Here is a 20,663-nt window from a genome sequence, read left to right as displayed (position 1 = left end):
ATTTCAGTTTAAGTTTTAGCAATTTTAGTAAGACTTATTTTACTTCAATTAGTTACCATGGCAACATGTCTAATTTTCAGTTATTTTAAGCATTTTTCAATCAAATATTTCAGATTTATAATAACTCTTGTGACACCAGTGTTATTTAAGTATTTTTTATATACCATTACAGTATTTATTCATGTTTTGTATTAGCTTTTTTTTAATTATTAATTTTCATTTTATTTTAACTTTTAATTATTTTGTTATCTGCTTTTATCTTTTTTATTAGTTTTTTTTTTTATATTTTTACTTAGCTTCTTAATTTATTTCAATTGTAATTTAAGTATTTTAACTTAAACTTATTTTAAGCTTTCTATTCAATATTTTTTTATTCATTTCATATTTTTATTTAACAAAACAATATTATTTATATGCTATTGTAGTACTTCTTTTCAACTACTAGTATTGAATTAGCTTTCATTTTTAAATTATCCATTTTTATTTTAATTTTAGTTCAAGTTTTCGTAAATTTCTTATGTGCTTTTGTCATTTTTATTACATATCTGTTTTAAATTTCTACTTTTTATTTCAGTTTAGGTAATTTTAGTAGTGCCAAAGCAACAACTTTTTCATCTAATTTTTGTATTTTATTTCAATTAAACAAAAAAAGTCTACATTTTTTTCCCTCAAAAGCTTACATAAAGCACTTAATCAGAATTTAATCACGATGAGCCCTATTTTATTCTTCAATCTGATATCTTCACCTGTGCCAACACTGACATAAAACGGTACCCTTGTCCTGGCGGGTATTGTTTTACTTATGTGGCAGCCAGCAGGTCGCCTGCTGTCATAAAACAAAAGTCTCCCTAATCCACCGTCAGCACACAATCAGGCCCTTCACTGATGTTCAAAATCATCTCGCTCTTGTCTGAGGCCTGTCTACAGCAGCTGAAACCTGAGTGGATTGAGTGAAAGGCTCAGCACAGCCTCCGATTCTGTGTTGCTGTCGCCTGCAGAGGAACAATAACTTCCTTCTGTATTATTGATGCCTGAGGGAGCGCCGTTCACTCAGCAGCATGGAGCTCAGTTGGCTGCAGGAATATTAAATGAGAAACTTTACTCCTCACGCCTCTGACTAACTCCACTCAAATCACACAGCAGTGAGCTTGTTTGTTTGCTCTGATGTGCATATGATTAAACGATGCACGGAAATATATAGTCTGACTGGATGACTGTGCATTATATATGAAAAAAGTCAAAGGAGCTCATAGATCCAAACTTCAGACATGAGTCTTAGCTTAAAGGGATACTCCACCCCAAAATGAAAGTTTTGTCATTAATCACTTACCCTCATGTCATACCAAACCCGTAAAAGCTCTGTTTGTCTTCAGAACACAATTTAAGATATTTTGGATGAAAACCGGGAGGCCTGTGACTGTCCCATAGACTGCCAAGTAAATAAGGTCAAGGTCCATAAAAGGTATGAAAGTCGTCGTCAGAATACTCCATCTGCCATCAGACGTGCAATCTGGGTTATATGAAGTGACGGGAACACTTTTTGTAAGCGAAGAAAACAAAAATAACGACTTTATTCTCTCCATATCACTGTATGCTGTGTATGCTCTTCTGTATCATCCACGCCACAAGGATGCGCTGTTTCTACGTGTATTTAGCTTTGCTTTTAAGAAGAAAAAAAACAGCGCATCCTTGTGGCGCGGAGGACACAGAAGAGCATATGCAGCATACGGGGATATGGAGAGACACAGAGGAGACTGTTGACAAACAAATTGTTGAATAAAGTCATTATTTTTGTTTTCTTGGCTTACAAAAAGTGTTCCCGTCACTTCATATAACCCAGATTTCACGTCTGATGGCAGATGGAGTATTCTGACGACGACTTTCATACCTTTTCTGGACCTTGACACTGTTATTTACTTGGCAGTCTATGGGACAGTCACAGGCCTCCCGGTTTTCATCCAAAATATCTTAAATTGTGTTTCAAAGACAAACTGAGCTTTTACGGCTTTGGAACGATGGGGGTAAGTGATTAATGACAAAATTTTCATTTTGGGGTGGAGTATCCCTTTAAGTCTGTCTAATTAAGACATGTTAGACCAACTAGAGCACTAAAGCATCTGGTCCAGTGTATCAAGTAACCTACAAAACATACATGATAGACTCTTTAGCAACTTCTAAGATTCTTATTCCCCTCAAATGAATGTGTTGTCAGGCATGCATACTAAAAAGTGTAGTATTTACTCACCAAATATTTTTAGGCCCTTATTTTCACACCTCTTAATCATTTTTCTCCATCTGGTTGGGACAGTTAATTCCTGTGTAAAATAATGCTATGGAAAAGCCTGTTCTTAGAACGATTTGTTCCAGTGGGAAAAAGGCTAGCGATCCATATGTATACAGCAGCCTATATATAGTACTCAAGTTCCATATGTTTTGTTTGTAAGGTTTCAAGCACTTGAGAGGTCAAATTTTTACTTTCAGACAGCGATCAAGAAAAACAGTTCAAGAAAATACATAAATAATATAAGACAATATGACAGAAGCAAGATTGTATTGGGCCTCAATAGTGCCCTTGTCTTTATTCTTGAGATTTTATATCACAAATAACTTTTTTAACTAACCTCTTATCTTGACTAACATGTATTAAATCCACAAAGGTAGGATGTTTGATTAATTTATTGGGTCGTTGCAATTATTAAGCAGGGCAACATAACACTGGATATTTAATACTACAAATATTTAGCAAGTAAATTCTATTTTGACATCTAATGTAATTAAACTAAAACATCTCACTCACTTTACATTCAAAAACGATCGGTGTTTGCAACTTAAGATGACAATACAAAGCAATCGAATGAGCTAAACAGTTTACAATCAGACCAAACCCTGTTAATTAATACCTAAGAAATATTAGAATTAAAGAGAATTAAAGAAGTACAGTACAAAGAGATGAAAGGAGAGGCAGCACAATTGTCTGATATTGCTTTTATACAACAGCTACATAAGTTAATGTCAAGCAACTTACATTTAGACACAATTTTGCCAGTTATTTTATCTGGTTACACTGAAAATGTACTTCCAAGCAAAGCCACAGAAATCCATTGTAACTTACAGAAGTGTTATTTTGTTTCTGAATGATTCAGTGTCAAAAACAAGCAGCTACCATTCTACATTTAACATGAATGAAAAATGACTTTTTTTCAGTCGCATGGCAGTCATGTGCTGTTTGGTCAAACCGAGAAACCGCAGCTCTATACCAAGCACTGAAATGAATGAAGTACTGTAGAACCAACAAAACACTCTGCCATTGAAGTAACACATTAATCCCACATTGGGCGCTCGCTGGCTGCAAAAAAATACAAAATACACTCTTTCAATACGTTCAGATATTATATTCTACACATTCGTCTAATAATAATCACGCTTTGACTCAAAATTAATAAATATAGCTACGGAAATGTTAACATTTATATAGCGTTAGATGCAACGTTTCAGCGGCGAGCGAGTTAAAATCAAGCCGGAAGTAGACGTCATAGAAAGGGGCGGAGCGAACGACTGACAAACATACATTAGCGAGTCTTCAGAAGTTAAACATGATCAGAATGAATCGCTAAAGTGACATGAACTACGTGATTATGGGGTTCATCGTTCACAGACAGTACTCTACATCGAAGCATTTATATATATAACGTTATATTATTGATTAGTGTTTGACAGAGGCGCCTGTCCTCTCTCTCTCTCTCCTGTTTGTTTACGTTTACATCAGTTTCATGTTTGTATGAATTTATGGCCGCGATGGATTATCTGCTGCAGGTGAAAGTGGGAGCTCTGGTGGGGCTGCTGGTCCTAACTCTGATTTTTGGTTTCATCCCAGCGCGGATGAGATGGTTTCAAGCCTCTAGTGGAACAGGTAAATTATCATTTAAGTTTTTATGATGGTGGTGGTGTCTTTGTCGTCATCATTTTTACTGTACTATAGCATAAATCTGGTCTTTTCTTTAAATTGTCGCCTCCTCCCAGCAGAAGCAAGTCCTGTGTAACGTTATGCATTGTGTCATGTCGTGCATCTGCTTGGTATTTATGTGTTTATGAATGGATGTTCATGTATGTATGTGCTTATGTGTATGTGTACCACACATAAGGAATTGTCACGAGTATTAGTTTCATAAAAGTACAAACACATGAGAGTCACCTGATAACTTCACCTAGACTTGTTTTTCTAAAACATGCATTTCACTCACATATCACGGTTACATATGAGGGTGGAAGTGAAACTGCTGTCTGAACATGCAAAAAAATCTGCTAAACGTGTATAATGTATGCTTTTGATTGCAGTCTTTACCATAGACACAGATGTCTGAAATGATTGCTTGTGAAACCTGAATAGGTTAGGTTAGTTTTCAGTTCAGTTAAATGCCTTAGCACTTCAGTTAGTTAAGATTTTGAGATGTAGGGCTCTGCATATTCAAGTGGCTTAATTAAAATTACAGTTATGTGTAATACTTTAGGTTGTGAGCAACTCAAATTCTCATGCATTGCTCACTTATGATGTGTTTTTAATTCATTCTGTGCATCTGATTATAATCCCCTCTGGCGAAACTTTTTACTTTGGCTGATAAGCTAAAAGGAGTGATTAGAGAGAGACTGTATGATTGTATCATCAATCAGCGGCACCATTAATCACTTTGATTTGTTTTTCTTTGTCTCCAGAAACCCACAGGGCCGTGCTGAGTTTTGTGAGCTGCTTCGCGGGTGGCGTCTTCCTGTCCGCCTGTTTGTTAGACATCATCCCAGACTACCTCTCCGACATCCACGGAGAGCTAGAAAAACGAGGCCTTGATGTGAGCTCATCGAATTATTTCTAGGAAAGCAATATTGAAAGCGCTCTGTTAAATTCGAAATGTAATTTCGGTGTTGCTGAAACCAGTTCTCCTCTTCCAGGACGGCTTCCCGCTAGCAGAGTTCATCATGGCGTGTGGCTTCTTCACAGTCTTGATCTTAGAAAAAACAGTCCTGAGCTGCTCAGAGGGCCACAGAAACGAGGAGACGGCTCCTCTTTTAGCTCCCGCGGGTCAGGGACAGAATTCGCTGGGCGATCTGGAGGGGAGTGCTCACCACGTCCACGTGGATCTTAACGCGCACTCGTCCTTCCGCTCCTTCATGCTCTTTCTGTCTCTTTCTCTCCACTCTGTGTTTGAGGGTTTGGCCATTGGCTTGCAGACCACGGACACTAAGGTGATTTATTGAGCTTTGTTTTGCTTGACAGCTCTCTGTTGAGTCACTTTGCTGATCGTGTTAGAAAACTGATAAAGATTTGGGTTCAAAGGTTCAGAGTTCAGTTTAGCATCGTGACTTCAAATCATGCTGTTCGTGTAGGGCTTTATCCTGTGATTCACTAAACACTTTAACAATGTCAGGGATAGTTCATCCAAAAATGAACATTTTTATTATTTACTCACTCTCATGTAGTTCCAAACCTGTGTGACTTTCTTTCTTCTGTGGAACACAAAAGGAGATATAAACGCAAAGTAAATTTTAATAACTGAAGATAAAGCGGCACAATTTGCAATATTTTCTTTTTATTGTGATTTTTAAAACACAATTTTTAAAAGTGCTATGCTTGTTTATAGACAAAAACAAATAAAATTTTAAAAAAAAAAAAAAAAAAAAAAATACAAAAAAATTTCACAAAAAAAATATGAAATGCTACTATTGTAATTTCACTGTAAAATAAAAATGTTGAGTGGTAAAAATAATATAATGGTATTATTTTCTTTATTATTATTAAACAATTTTAAACAAAATAAGAAATGTTACTGTTCGTTCAATTTACTGTAAAATAAAAAATCAAGTATTTAAGAATAATATAAGTAATTAATATTATTATAACTACTCAAAAAATATATCACTGAAAAAATCAAGTATTTAAGAGAAATAATAAAATAATAAGATTTAATACTCTACAACTGTAAAATTTCAGTACTAAGGGATGCAGAGTTTTTGTGGAGCGTTGTTTACTGCTTGCTTTTGGCTCATGTTTTGTTCCTCAGTTTCATTTTGTTCATTTCCTCAGATCTAATTATAAACTTGTCACAATGGGTTTTTTGCCTCTACACAAAGAATTTGAAAATAATTTTGTTTTATCAACGTTGCTACAGAATAGTTTCTTTTAAACAGGAAGTGTGTTAAAATATAGTTTATCTCAATGTAATGTGCCAAAATGGCTTTTAGTAAGCCATGGTTAGAGTAAGTAAATGACAATTTAAATTTTTAAATCTATTTGGATATATTAGAATCATTTCTTTCTTTTTTTTTACATTTACATGAAAGATTATGAAGGCCGTTTTTCTTCTATTGGTATAATGTACAATTGTAATAGATGTAATAGGAATTGGATTAATGTAATGATGAATACAACCTAAAGATACAATGAGTCTGACTCCCTCCGCTCCTCTTTCTGGTCAGGTGCTGGAGATCTGCATCGCTATCCTGGTCCACAAGAGCATCATCGTCTTCAGTCTGTCTGTGAAGCTGGTTCAGAGCGAGGTCAGGCCCCTGTGGGTGGCTCTCTACGTGGCCTTCTTCGCTGTGATGTCTCCTCTCGGCATTGGCATCGGGATCATAGTGATCGAGTCTCAGCTGGAGGCTGGCACTTTCATCCAGGCGGTGCTGGAGGGGCTGGCGGCCGGGACGTTTGTCTACATCACCTTCCTAGAGATCCTTCCCCATGAGCTGAACTCCCCTGAGCGGCCTCTGCTCAAAGTTCTCTTCCTCCTGTTCGGTTTCTCTGTAATGGCTGGTCTGAGTTTCCTGGGCTGAAAAATACTTTTAATTTTTCTTTGTGCCCTGTGGGCAGAAAACTGGAGCCTCGAGGAAATCACGCTCTGTGAGACTTCACAAACTGCATGTGATTTCAAGAAGACAAAAGGCTCAGTTAGCTTGTTTTTTTTTTTAAGAAGCTTATGTTTTTAAAAACTTACCAGATAATTTATCAGTTTTGAATTACTTTCATAGAGAGAGAAAAGAAAACATTTTGCTGACCACACTTAGCATTGAGGAACATAGCGTCTGACATGCAAGTGGAGACTTTTACAAATATTTTTTACTTGAACTTGTTTTACCTTTTTTTAAACTAGTCACATTTTATCAGCAAATTTGTTTCCATGCCACTTTATTGTTTCCTCTTTGACTTGCATAACACTATCCATAAACCACCAGCTGACAGATTAAAAATTTTAATAGATTTTTAAATCAATTTTTATTAATTTTCATACATTATGAACATTGACTGCAATATTTATGTACGTTACATACAGTCATTTAGTACTGGTTGTCCCCCTTTACATGCCACATTTCCTGTAAATTTAAGAAAATTCAATGGGCAGCCAAATGTTTTGACTGAACAGTTTGGACTCGTAATCATATAAAACATCTGATGAGATTCCAGAGTAAACATAGAAGAAAAACCAATGGGGTAACTAGCACTGTGTTTATGTTCCCTATGTATATGTTCCATAATCATATTAATATGTACTAACAAATGGCATGTTCCTGTTTCAAGAGCTTAAAGGCCTTTACTAAACACTAGCACTAAATCCTCTGAAAGTTAATGTTTAAGTATATTAAGTGGGTCACTGCCTTCCGTTTAGTTTGCTTTCTGTTTTAACATGCTCTGTCTGGGGAAGTAAAAAGATCTGAAACATGGTTCAAACTTAGCTTGAACTTGCAATACCACATTTAGCCTCTAGATGTCAGCTTTCGACACAAAATGTCAGTAAATTATTGACTGTTTGAAATTGCATACTACGTTACTGTTTTGCAGTATATAGTATCCTGCAGTATGTGAATTCTCAGTATGCATAGAATTCCTAGATGAGTTGATAATTTTGTCAAACTGTGCAGCATACAATCAGAGCACACTGCTTGAGAAACTGTATCCCACAGTGCCTTGTGCTCAGTAATGCACCTATAATATTACTATCTCTCTAGGCTCACTATTTAATCAAACTGCCCAAAATTCAAGCATTTATACACAAAACTGGAATAGAAATGCAATTTTATATTCCAGATGATAACTGGACACCACTTATTGAATTATACATGCAATATTATGAGGACATCTCACTACTGTTTGCACCATAATAGAAATGAGTATGGTTGCATAATGCATACTGGGAATAGAGAATGGGAATGAGAATAACTGACAGTATTGTTCTACAGGAGATTTTTGCTGATCTTTATTTTGTATATTATTTGCAAATTTGGTCTATTATCTGAAAATAGTACTAGTACTTGACAGAAGCAGCATTATTATTGTTAACCAAAACTAAAAACATTAAAAACATCTGACAGATGATATACATTTTAACTGAAATAAAATAAAATGTTTACTTAAAACTAATGAAACTTTTATTAAAAAATAAAAAAAATAGATTTTAGCTGGTTGCCAAGGCATCATTTATTATTATTATTATTATTATTTTTTTTTTACTTTGAAGTACTAAAATAACTAAAACTAAACAATTAATCATTATTAAATTATTAATAATTACTAAAACTTTAAAACTAAACTAATTTGAACTAAAATTAAAATGGAAAATATTACTAAAAATTAATAATATATCCATGATACTAACATAACTCTGGGTGGCTGAAAAACTGCATTTATTATACAATAAATAGTTTCTAAAATGTGAATGAAAGAAAATAAGTTGTTGTTTTTTTGTTTGTTTGTTTGTTTGCAGAGAATAAAGAAATTCTAAACAAAAAAAAAATGACTGCTGATTTTTCATGACCTTTTATAAACAGCAGAAAAAATGAAAAGCAAATAGCTGCATGTCGGTCCGGCCCCTGTGCAGTGGTCCTAAAAAGTATCTGGACACTTACATTTTTTGAATAAACTGCATTAAGTGTGGTGTACGTGTCCAAATACTTTTGGGGGCCACTGAATCTTTGAAAAGAATTACAGAATAAAATGGTAACAAAGTCCACCACTAATGAGTGAATGCTGTGTAGTGAGGAGCTGTTCTGCAGACAATGTCGTGGGCTGCTGGGAGGGTCGCTCGTTTGTGTGTGTGCAGCAGAGCAGCAGGGTTTTGTGACAGACTCGTACAAGGACTGTTCCTCTTCTGCTCATTATCGGGTTTGTGCTCACATGGCTGAATGGATAGCATCTCTGTAGACCTGTCGCCTGTCCTAAATTCACCCCGCCGCCATTGAAGAAAATACCTTTTACACTGAAGCCTGAACTGAATCGTTAGCATGAATTGTAATTATGAACTAGATGAGTAAAGTTTGAGAACAAACTTTGAAGTTGGCTTGATAAAGCCTAGCCTGAAAGTTTGAAGCAGTTGTAAAAGCTTGAAGATTAAACATTTAGATAGATAGATAGATTAGAGAGATGTTGCTAGCATAATTTTAGCATGTTGTTAGCATGTTTTAACACAATGTGCATGTTGTTATCATGTTGCTAGCATGTTTTTAGAATTATTAGCATGTCTTTAACATGTTTACCATGTTGATAGCATATTTATAACATGATTAGCATGTTGTTAACTATTAACACAATTAGCATGTTTTGATGCAATTAACATTGTGTTAACATGTTTCTAGCATGATTAGAATGTTTTAACATGATTGGCTAGCACGTTTTAGCATGATCAACATGTTAACGTTTCTTACATGATTAGCATGTTTTTAACACGATTAATATGTTAGCATGTTACTAGCATGTTTCTAACATTGCTTCTAACATGATAAGCATGTTGCTAGCATGTTGTTAACACAGTGTTAGCATGTTTTTAACATGATTATCAAGTTGATAGTATGATTAACATGTTGCTAGCATATTTTAAACATTATAAGCATGTTGCTAGCATGTTCTTGGCATGATTAACATGTTTTAGCATGATTAACATAGCATGATTAACTTCTTACATGATAAGCATGTTGCTAACATGTTGTTAACACAGTGTTAGCATGTTTTTAACATGATTAGCAAGTTGATAGTATGATTCTAACATGTTGCTAGCATATTTTAAACATTATAAGCATGTTGCTAGAATGTTCTTGGCATGATTAACATGTTTTAGCATGATTAACATTTGATTCTAGCATGATTAGTATGTTGTTTAATGTTGTTAACATGAATGGAAAAAAAATCCAGCTAAAACCAAGTAAAACCAACTGATTTAGTTTTAAAAAAACTGCTTAAAAACCATCTTATTTAGCAACAAAAAAAAAACAGCTAAAATCAGCTGATATAACAAACAAGAAACAGCTTAAACCAGTTAATTTAATGTAAAAAAAAAAAATTATTAATTAATAATAATAATAATAAAACGCCAAAATCAGGTAAAATTAGCCTAGGCTGGTCTTTGCTTGTTTAAGCTTGGTTGGTTTTTTAGCAGGTCTCCCAGCTTGACCATCTAAGACCAACCTGACCAGCTAAAAAGGAGACCAGCCAAAGCGGTCAATCAGCTTAGGCTGGTTTTAGCTGGGTTTTTTTTTTCTTCAGTAGGGAGTTGTATGCTATAGCAATAGACACCATAAATCTCATTGTACAAAAGTTTTCACCCCCTCAATTAAAGTCTATGGGCTTTTTGGTGGTAATGATAGTCTGGTTTTCAAACCATTCTGGAGGTCTGACCCGAGTTTGGTGGTTGTAGCTTTAAAGCTCTAGAAGGAGTTAGTGTTCAAATTTTGGCTCAGAAGAAGAAGCAGCAGCTTAAATAGTAGACCAGTAACTTGTTTTTCTCAAGCCAACTTAATGAAATGGGGGCGAGTAGGACCACGATTTCCCAAATGGCAATTTACTGTTTACTTTTTTATAATATATTTTTAGTTGCAAGACCAAAACCTTAATTACAAAAAGTGCTTGCTGTATAACAGAGGGGTTTAAAGAGGGAATAAACATCAAGGATTGCTCAGTAAGGATTATAAAGTGTAAAACCCAATGCAGTACAAAATGCGTCTAATAATGTTATTGTGAATCTCAGTTAACGGCCGCAGGATTAGAGCCTTTCAGATCACAATCCGTCTGTGTGACTGATTTAGGCTACCAGTGTTTTGAGGCAATCAACAATGAACTGTTATTTTGTTATAAAAAGAACTCATGTTGTATTTACAGCTTGTATCTGTTTCTCTAGTCTAGTCTGTGACTACATCAAAGCACCGATTTGAGGCTTTTTAATCCAGATTACCAGAATAAAAAGTCTTTATGTAAGTGTGCGCAGGGACATTTACAACTTGAATATGCAAGGCTTCTGGTGTGATTCACTTCCAGTTATTTTCACAAAAATGGTTTGTTATATTGCTTGATATTGCACACTGGTATTTATTAACATAAAATTGTAATTTATTCTAAAAATTCTATTCCTTTATTTCTCAAAAGCACTAATGGCCTATGAACTCTGAACTCAGAAATGATGACATCCATGCATCCATTCATTCTCCAAACTGTCATATGAAATTATCAAAAGATCAAAAACAAAAAAAAAAGTTTTCTACTCAGTATTTTTGTCTTGTTTTAGATTACAAACATCTACACATTCACAAGATACATTTACTTTAAAAGGAAAATGACAATGTATTACATTTTGTCTTCAAAAAAATATAAGAACAATATATATATAGAAAAATAATCTTGTTTTCCCTTCGAATTAAGTTTATTTTTCTTGCTCCACTGATATTTTTTCTTGTTTTAAGTGCACACTCACTAAATTTTTCAGTAAACAAGACTTAACATCTTAATTCATTATGCTTCTCAAGTACGTTGATTTACAAATGTTTAGAGATTTATACTAGAATAAAAAATACTGATTAAGAAAAACGTTTTGCAGTGAACACCCTTGCATCTGACACTCAGCTTTGTATAGAAATATAAAAAATCTAATTACATTATATACTGCTTAGCAATTCATTAGTAAATATGCATTCAAATAGCTAGAAATTAAACCTGAATTCACATTTTTTGAATCATCATACATTTTTAAACACAACTGAGATACTGTTCTGTTGTGCATTGTATAATGTTTATTTATTAAAGGGATACTCCACCCCAAAATGAAAATTTTGTAATTGATCACTTACCTCCATGTCGTTCCAAACCCGTAAAATCTTTGTTCGTCTTCGGAACACAATTTAAGATATTTTTGATGAAAACTGGGAGGCCTGTGACTTTCCCATAGAATGCCAAATAAATAACAGTGTCAAGGTCCATAAAAGTATGAAAGACATCGTCAGAATACCGTAACACAATGAAGCAACAAAAATTGTTTTTGTACACGAAGAAAACAAAAATAACGACTTTATTCAATAATTCCTTTGTCAACGGTCTCCTCTGTGTCTCTCCATATCACAGTATGCTCTTCTGTATCATCCACACCACAAGGATGCACTGTTTTCTTTCAAATCAAAGGTAAATACACGTAGAAACAGCACATCCTTGTGGCGCGGATGACACAGAAGAGCATACGCTTCATAACGTTACGGTTGAATCACAGATGGCAGATGGAGTATTCTGACGATGTCTTTCATACTTTTCTGGACCTTGACACTGTTATTTACTTGGCAGTCAATGGGACAGTCACAAGCCTCCTGGTTTTCATCCAAAATATCTTAAATTGTGTTCCAAAGATGAACAAAGCTTTTACGGGTTTGGAACAACATGGGGGTAAGTGATTAATGACAAAATTGTTATTTTGGGGTGGAGTATCCCTTTAAAAAAGAAATTATTATACAAGCACTGGCATACTATTTTTCTGACCTCAACACAATAATAAACTCACAATTTCATACTAAAAGCAAAAAAAATTCTTAAAACTAAGTTCAGTGCACACTGTTTTTTTGTCCACCTGCTGATGGTTTGCAGTTGGTCCGGTTCAGTCCCTCCCCTCCTGAATAATGTTTATTATGTAGATGAGATGAATGTGTTGTGAGTTATGGGGTGTGACAGGTTAATCTCTCAGTAAGCCGCACCCCTCATCTCCTCTCTGAGTCTCCATCCAGACCTGCACTTCTCAATCTCTCTCGGCTGAGGTAAGTCACAGCCTCTGAGGCTTATTAAAGTGGCATGCTTGCTCTGTGTTTAAGCTGACAGACTAAGAGGATGCTGGGACTGGACTCAGGATAACCTGACTGATACTTAAAACAAGCTTTTAGTTGTATCATTTATTTATTAATTGACTGAATGCAGATCTTTAACTTTATTGAATAGTATTTCAGTTGTTTATTGTAATTGTCTCAGAGTAAAATTATTTTTTCATACTGATGCTCTCTCATCAGGCAAAATGCTTGATGACATTAATAGTATCTGTCTATCTTTCTGTAAGGCAAATAAATATTCAAGCTTAAAGGCTATTTTAACTTTATCAAACAAAATATTGTCAAGAATATGTTCACTTGAGAAAAATGCTGTTTTAATAATGACTAATTTACATTTGTGGGTTAATCTTTTTGAAATAATGACTTACAATAATTAATTATATGATGCAACAGTGAATTCCCTTAATGTTCTGTTTTTATGTTTACATTGAGTTTAACAGATTTAAGATCAGTTTTTTTAAAAGTAACTAAATTATGCATGTTGAACAATGTCATCTTAACAAATAAAGTGAAGATTGTTGCAGCAAAGATTAGAAAAGTCTTGAGAAACAGGATTCATTTTAGAGAATGACCATTCCTACATTAATATTTTGTTTTATTTTTACAAGGAAAAGAATCTACATGCAAAATTTGTAAACTTATTGTCTTTATTTAACTCTCAAATATAACATTTAAACCAATGTTATTATTAAATCTAGAGATGTACAGTGAAATATGATTTGTTATTTATTTATTTTTCAGTTTCCGTTCAGCCACTGGAGGATCTCAGCATCATGGCTGCTGTAAGTACTACTCTTTCAGCCTCCATAATATCCTCTATTGTTAAATGCAGTCGGTGGGATGAACTAATCTCTTGTTTCTCAAGGTGTTTCAGTAGGTCATGTGATGGGGATTATTAAATAGTCACTGGTTTACTGAGAGTTGGACACAGGATTAGCTTTCTTTAAACCCTCTTGTCTGTGATTCTGTCAAGCATGGCACATAATATAAGCCTTTCTTTTCATTTTCATCCCATTAGACTGGAACATTTCGTATGGTGTCTGAGGAGGAGCAGGCGTTACGCACTAAACTCGAACATCTGAGCGTTAAAGACCACGGGCCGGTTTACGGACCCTGCAAGAAACTACCGGATCACACAAAACAGAAGGTATCTCAATATTATACCCTGCTATAAAGCCTATAACATATATTTTAGTCACACATGCATTCATCTTCCCATCTCAAAGGCTAAAGATGAACTGAATGAAACGGAGGAGAGGAAAGTGTCTTCCATAAAGGAATTGAGGGCCATGATAAAAGAAAAGGCAAGCGAAGGGGACGATCTTGCCAAAGCTGTGCAAGAAAAATTTGAGAACGAACCAGATTCTCTTCTTCTGAGATTCATACGTGCCCGAAAGTTTGACGTGACAAGAGCACATGAGCTTATGAAAGGTAAAGTGTTTTATTAAATGCATTTAAAAGTTTGCGAAATGACGCAGCCTCATTGTTTTGTGTCCCTGTGGCCACCTAAACATGCTTTTGTCTTCATCTATGCATCCTCAGGCTCTGGGACAGACTCTGCTTTAATTGGGCTTTTCTCAAAACTTTCAAAGAGAGCCTTTGTGCAGAAATAGGGCAGGTTCACTTTCTGTGAGAACAGGCAGACAGGCTGAGCTTTGATGTTCTGTGTATTTCACACAAACTGACATTTCCAATACACATGCACAGCCCACAGAAAACACACTCACACACATGACTGAACCTTTCAATGCATGAGAACCAGGACAAAATACTGCAAAAAGGCAAAACACATGAAGATAGAATGCCAAGAAAATGCCCTGATATTATTCCCATATAAAATGGCGACAAATAAAGATTGCTCTTTCATAGCTCCTGAAATGTATTATATAAAATAGACATAAATTAACCATATAAAGCCTGCTTTATCATGTTTGATAAACACATTTCTAAGGCCTCTAAATTTACTTTGCTGAAAAACCTGTAGTACACAATCTACTACATGTCTGCTGTCGTCTGATTGATAGTTTCTAGCAAGTACAGGGGCTTTTTGCGTCACTTTAAAAAAAATCATGGTTCATGTGTCTTTTGCTGTGAAATCTTTACTGATTTGTATAAAGTAAACTTAAGAATGACTTTATTTTGTTAGTAATATTTTAAGATGAACACTTACCTGACTGAAGCAACTTAGATGTACTTCATTATACAGATTTCTTTTTTTTTTTTTTAGAACAATTCATATTAAAATATGAGTGTCAAATATGATACATCATGCAGGCTTTTGAGGAGCATTTATTTGTTCATCTCTCAATCATAATTTTGATTCTAACTTTGATCAGAAACCTAAGCATGATATATTTTGGGGAGATATAGAGTGACATCTGATATTTATATGCATTTTATATGCATTTTGGGTAAGTAGTCTGCTATACTGTTATAAAAATCTCATTGAGTTACATCACACAGCTATTAGAATTTTCAAATAATTTTTGGTCATATAAAAATGCACCAAATTGTATATTTTTGCTCAGTTTCTCATTATATCACACTATAAAAGCCTGATTTACCAAGTATGATACTCAAAAGGATTTTAGGACACATAAGGATTTTTTTTATTATTACTATTTTTAGATTTTCTTTCACATTTTGTCTAAAGTTTCAATAAACGGTTCAATTTAAAAAATGTATATTATTTTTTTTTTCCTATTATTATTTCTGAATATTATGCCAGGCTTTACAAGGTTAAAGTAAACACTACATATGAATCAACAATTATTGTCATAAGAGTATTAAAGCTGTAAAATGAACAACAGATGGTCTGGTCTTTGAAGAATATGATGACTGTAGATTGCAGACTTTGATATCTTGGTAAATGTGAGAAAAGTTTGAGACATTGTTGGGTTGTCTTCTGAACCTTCACCCTCACAATGTCATAAATGAGCACACTTTCAATGACATTGTACAAATCGTGAATTGATTTTCTCCCTCTCTGACAGGTTATGTGCGTTTTAGGCGAGACTATCCGGAGTTGTTTGAGAATTTAACCGCAGAGGCTGTGCGCAGTACCATTGAAGCCGGATACCCACGAATCCTCTCCACCAGAGACAAGTACGGCCGAGTGGTGCTGCTCTTCAACATCAACAACTGGGATCTGGAGGAGGTCACTTTTGATGAAGTATGTGTGCTATTTATTATAGCCGACTTCCATCCACTGTCCAAAAATACAGGTGTTTATACGGTTGCTGACAAAATTCTTTTGATATTGATATTATGATAATAATGATATTGAATGATCTATCTATCTATCTATCTATCTATCTATGCTCCTATTATGGTTAATGAAAGGTTCATATTTTGGTTTTGGGAGTCTCCAAGAACAAGTTGAAATGCATGCATATTAAAAAAAGACTTTCATTGTCTTATAATATGCATTTAATTTTTACCTTATGTGCTCAACGACTCCCAAACGATTTGTTTAACGATTCATTTTTCCAAACCCCTCCTTTGCGTGACGCTAATCTGCGGTGATTGGTCCAATTGGTCTCATTTTCATTACATCATGCAGCGTTTGTGAGCTCAGTGCTGCTTTGTTTACAGCCATTACTTGGGAAACCACTATTTTTACAGCTCCAAAAGCGGCACCTAGTGGCATAGAATGAATTTACATTTTGCTTGAGATTCGTTTTAAAAATGACTCGTTTCAATGATTCAGAGTCGACTCTTTCTTTTGAGAGACAATAACTTTATACACGTTGCACTTTCAGATGTAGGTGAGTTACACTCTGCATTAAAGGTAATTTTCAAAAATCCATAATAGGGGCACTTTAAAGAACATGGTTAAATAATAGCTAAAACATTTTTGTAATTTTACTAAACATATTTTAATCATGGACTTTCTAACATTTCACTCGTCTATAAAATCAAATTTTCATATTATGAAAAAATACATAGAGTGAATCCAGTTCATTTGGGCCACTTTGAGCAAGTGAGGTGCATGGCAAAAAGTGGCACAGTTTACGTGAATTCACCCTGCAAAAGAATTTTTGCCATGTACAAAATATTAATATTTTGAATGAGTTTTTATGTATATGTTTTATCTGTTTTCATTTTAATTTTGGTTAAAGTTTTAGTGATTTTGTTGCATGTGTTCATCATTTTTATTACGTTGGGCTTTTCTTTCTTTTTTTTTTCTTTTTTTAAATACAGGTCCTTCTCAAAAAATTAGCATATTGTGAAAAAGTTCATTATTTTCCATAATGTAATGATAAAAATTTAACTTTTAATAAATTTTAGATTCATTGCACACCAACTGAAATATTTCAGGTCTTTTATTGTTTTAATACTGATGATTTTGGCATACAGCTCATGAAAACCCAAAATTCCTATCTCAAAAAATTAGCATACCATGAAAAGGTTCTGTAAACGAGCTATTAACCTAATCATCTGAATCAACTAATTAACTCTAAACACCTGCAAAAGATTCCTGAGGCTTTTAAAAAACTCCCAGCCTGGTTCATTACTCAAAACCGCAATCATGGGTAAGACTGCCGACCTGACTGCTGTCCAGAAGGCCATCATTGACACCCTCAAGCGAGAGGGTAAGACACAGAAAGAAATTTCTGAACGAATAGGCTGTTCCCAGAGTGCTGTAGCAAGGCACCTCAGTGGGAAGTCTGTGGGAAGGAAAAAGTGTGGCAAAAAATGCCGCACAACGAGAAGAGGTGACCGGACCCTGAGGAAGATTGTGGAGAAGGACCGATTCCAGACCTTGGGGGACCTGCGGAAGCAGTGGACTGAGTCTGGAGTAGAAACATCCAGAGCCACTGTGCACAGGCGTGTGCTTTTGAACCAGAAACAGCGGCAGAAGCGCCTGACCTGGGCTACAGAGAAGCAGCACTGGACTGTTGCTCAGTGGTCCAAAGTACTTTTTTCGGATGAAAGCAAATTTTGCATGTCATTCGGAAATCAAGGTGCCAGAGTCTGGAGGAAGACTGGGGAGAAGGAAATGCCAAAATGCCTGAAGTCCAGTGTCAAGTACCCACAGTCAGTGATGGTCTGGGGTGCCATGTCAGCTGCTGGTGTTGGTCCACTGTGTTTTATCAAGGGCAGGGTCAATGCAGCTAGCTATCAGGAGATTTTGGAGCACTTCATGCTTCCATCTGCTGAAAAGCTTTATGGAGATGAAGATTTCATTTTTCAGCACGACCTGGCACCTGCTCACAGTGCCAAAACCACTGGTAAATGGTTTACTGACCATGGTATTACTGTGCTCAATTGGCCTGCCAACTCTCCTGACCTGAACCCCATAGAGAATCTGTGGGATATTTTGAAGAGAAAAAGTTGAGAGACACAAGACCCAACACTCTGGATGAGCTTAAGGCCGCTATCGAAGCATCCTGGTCCTCCATAACACCTCAGCAGTGCCACAGGCTGATTGCCTCCATGCCACGCCGCATTGAAGCAGTCATTTCCGCAAAAGGATTCCCGACCAAGTATTGAGTGCATAACTGAACATAATTATTTGAAGGTTGAATTTTTTTGTATTAAAAACACTTTTCTTTTATTGGTCGGATGAAATATGCTAATTTTTTGAGATAGGAATTTTGGGTTTTCATGAGCTGTATGCCAAAATCATCAGTATTAAAACAATAAAAGACCTGAAATATTTCAGTTGGTGTGCAATGAATCTAAAATATATGAAAGTTTAATTTTTATCATTACATTATGGAAAATAATGAACTTTTTCACAATATGCTATTTTTTTGAGAAGGACCTGTATGTCTTGTAAAGCTCTTATAATTTTTTTTTATTATTATTATTTCAGCTTTAATTATTTTAGTATTTCAAGTAAAAAAAAAATGCCTTCGCAACATGCAGGCTAAAAATAAAAAGATACAATAATATATTTTATTTCAGTTATGCATTTTAATTCAAGTAACTGAAATGTTTTTATATGTAACTTTTTTAATGGTTTTAGATTTAGTTAACAATAACAACCCTGTCTCAAACAGACTCTGTGTGCCTACTGAGAAACTTCTAGAAAACGAAGAGACCCAAATCAATGGCTTTGTCCTCATTGAGAACTTCAAGGGCTTCACGATGCAGCACGCGTCTGGAATCAAACACACCGAGCTGAAGAAGATGGTGGACATGCTACAGGTAAACTCCTTATTTTTTCTTCAGATCACAACCTCATATATCATATAGCGCTGACTGACATAAATGCTGTCTGTATGATACAGGACTCTTTCCCGGCCCGATTCAAGGCGGTGCATGTGATCCACCAGCCTTGGTACTTCACAACAACCTACAACGTGGTGAAGCCCTTCATGAAGAGCAAACTGCTGGAGAGGGTGAGTGGAATTTAAGTGGATGTGGGGAAAAAAGGGTTGAACAAGATGACGACTGTTCTGACAAATGAGTTCAAAATGAGAACAGAAACAAAAGATGCATGAAGTAATTAGTTCCACTTCAGAAACTTAAAACCTAAAGAAATGCACACTCGCGAAACCATTTAAGAATCACTCCATATTGAGATCACATGATGTGCACTTATGAATGTGCTTTATGATGCGTTTAAATGAGAAATCCGAACCTGTTTATCGACTAGGTTTTCGTTCATGGTGACGAGCTGGAGGGCTACTTCAGGGAATTTGGTGCTGAGATCCTTCCTCCGGATTTCGATGGGACGGGTCCCGACTGTGACGGCAAAGAGACGGCGATCAAGCTGTTTGGATCTGAAGATACAGCCCTTTAAACGACTCAGAACAAATAGCACAACATTGTGACCTTTTGTTGGTTTAATATATGATTTACATGTTTTATAGGAACTATGAAGGAAATTTTTACAATTGTAGAGTTTAAACCACTCACTGTATTATAATAAAAGAGTAAAAAGCAGGTCCTGTTAACAGATGCACTTCTGGGATGAACTATTATCACACTGGCTGATCCCTGAAATGTCTCGACTTACTTGACATTTGTTTTAAACAGAGAAACTTTGCTGAAGTGTTTTTAACTCTTTGCCTTGAAAACGGTGGCCTGAAATTGATCAAAACAAAGTTTCGTATTAGTTGTGTGTTGAAAATAAGTGTAATAATTAGAATCAAATGCATAAACATGATTACAAGCCTTGACCAAGAAATAATATGGTTCTTACTTTGCTGTTTTAGACAGAATGGCTTGTATTAAGTAGATGTTAATGTTAGTGTTGTTGGTTCTTCTAGACCTAGAGCTTTAGCCTGTGTCAAGTCTAACTGACATTTTCAATAAAGTGGGCAAAAATGTTGAGTGTTTTGTTGAGTGTTTGAGTGTTTTGTACATGAACAAATAAACATGCAAACTACTAGTAATACTGACAATATACACCACTGTTCCCAGTAATATATAAATTCACAAAACAATATTCAAAATTGATAATAAATGTTTATTGAGCAGCAAATCAGCACATTAGAATGATTTCTGAAGGATCACGTGACACTGAAGACTGGAGTAAAGTTGCTGAAAATTCAGCTTTGCGTCACTTTAATAAATTACATTTGAAATTATATTCAAAAAAATAG

The 20,663-nt window shown here is 35.1% G+C and overlaps 2 protein-coding genes across 2 annotated transcripts; both read left to right on the top strand.

The window, feature by feature from the left end:
* The first annotated feature begins 3,540 nt into the window (after positions 1-3,540).
* Positions 3,541-8,330, top strand: slc39a1 (solute carrier family 39 member 1). The gene is made up of 4 exons (XM_019078915.2): positions 3,541-3,910; positions 4,711-4,841; positions 4,942-5,235; positions 6,466-8,330. The coding sequence occupies exons 1-4, from the start codon at positions 3,787-3,789 to the stop codon at positions 6,817-6,819; spliced, it is 903 nt and encodes a 300-aa protein (XP_018934460.1). The 5' UTR covers positions 3,541-3,786; the 3' UTR covers positions 6,820-8,330.
* Positions 8,331-13,845: 5,515 nt separating this feature from the next.
* On the top strand, positions 13,846-20,391 carry LOC109061825 (retinaldehyde-binding protein 1-like). The gene is made up of 8 exons (XM_042759514.1): positions 13,846-13,886; positions 14,123-14,251; positions 14,331-14,535; positions 16,098-16,282; positions 16,667-16,671; positions 19,113-19,260; positions 19,344-19,454; positions 19,712-20,391. Exons 1-8 carry the CDS (start codon positions 13,878-13,880, stop codon positions 19,856-19,858), a joined length of 939 nt encoding a protein of 312 aa, XP_042615448.1. The 5' UTR covers positions 13,846-13,877; the 3' UTR covers positions 19,859-20,391.
* Positions 20,392-20,663: the final 272 nt, after the last annotated feature.

Source organism: Cyprinus carpio, chromosome A7, assembly GCF_018340385.1.
Source record: "Cyprinus carpio isolate SPL01 chromosome A7, ASM1834038v1, whole genome shotgun sequence".
In the NCBI taxonomy this organism is placed as follows: Eukaryota; Metazoa; Chordata; class Actinopteri; order Cypriniformes; family Cyprinidae; genus Cyprinus; species Cyprinus carpio.
Note: the sequence above shows the minus strand (reverse complement) of the source record. Positions and strands in the feature narration are given on the sequence as shown.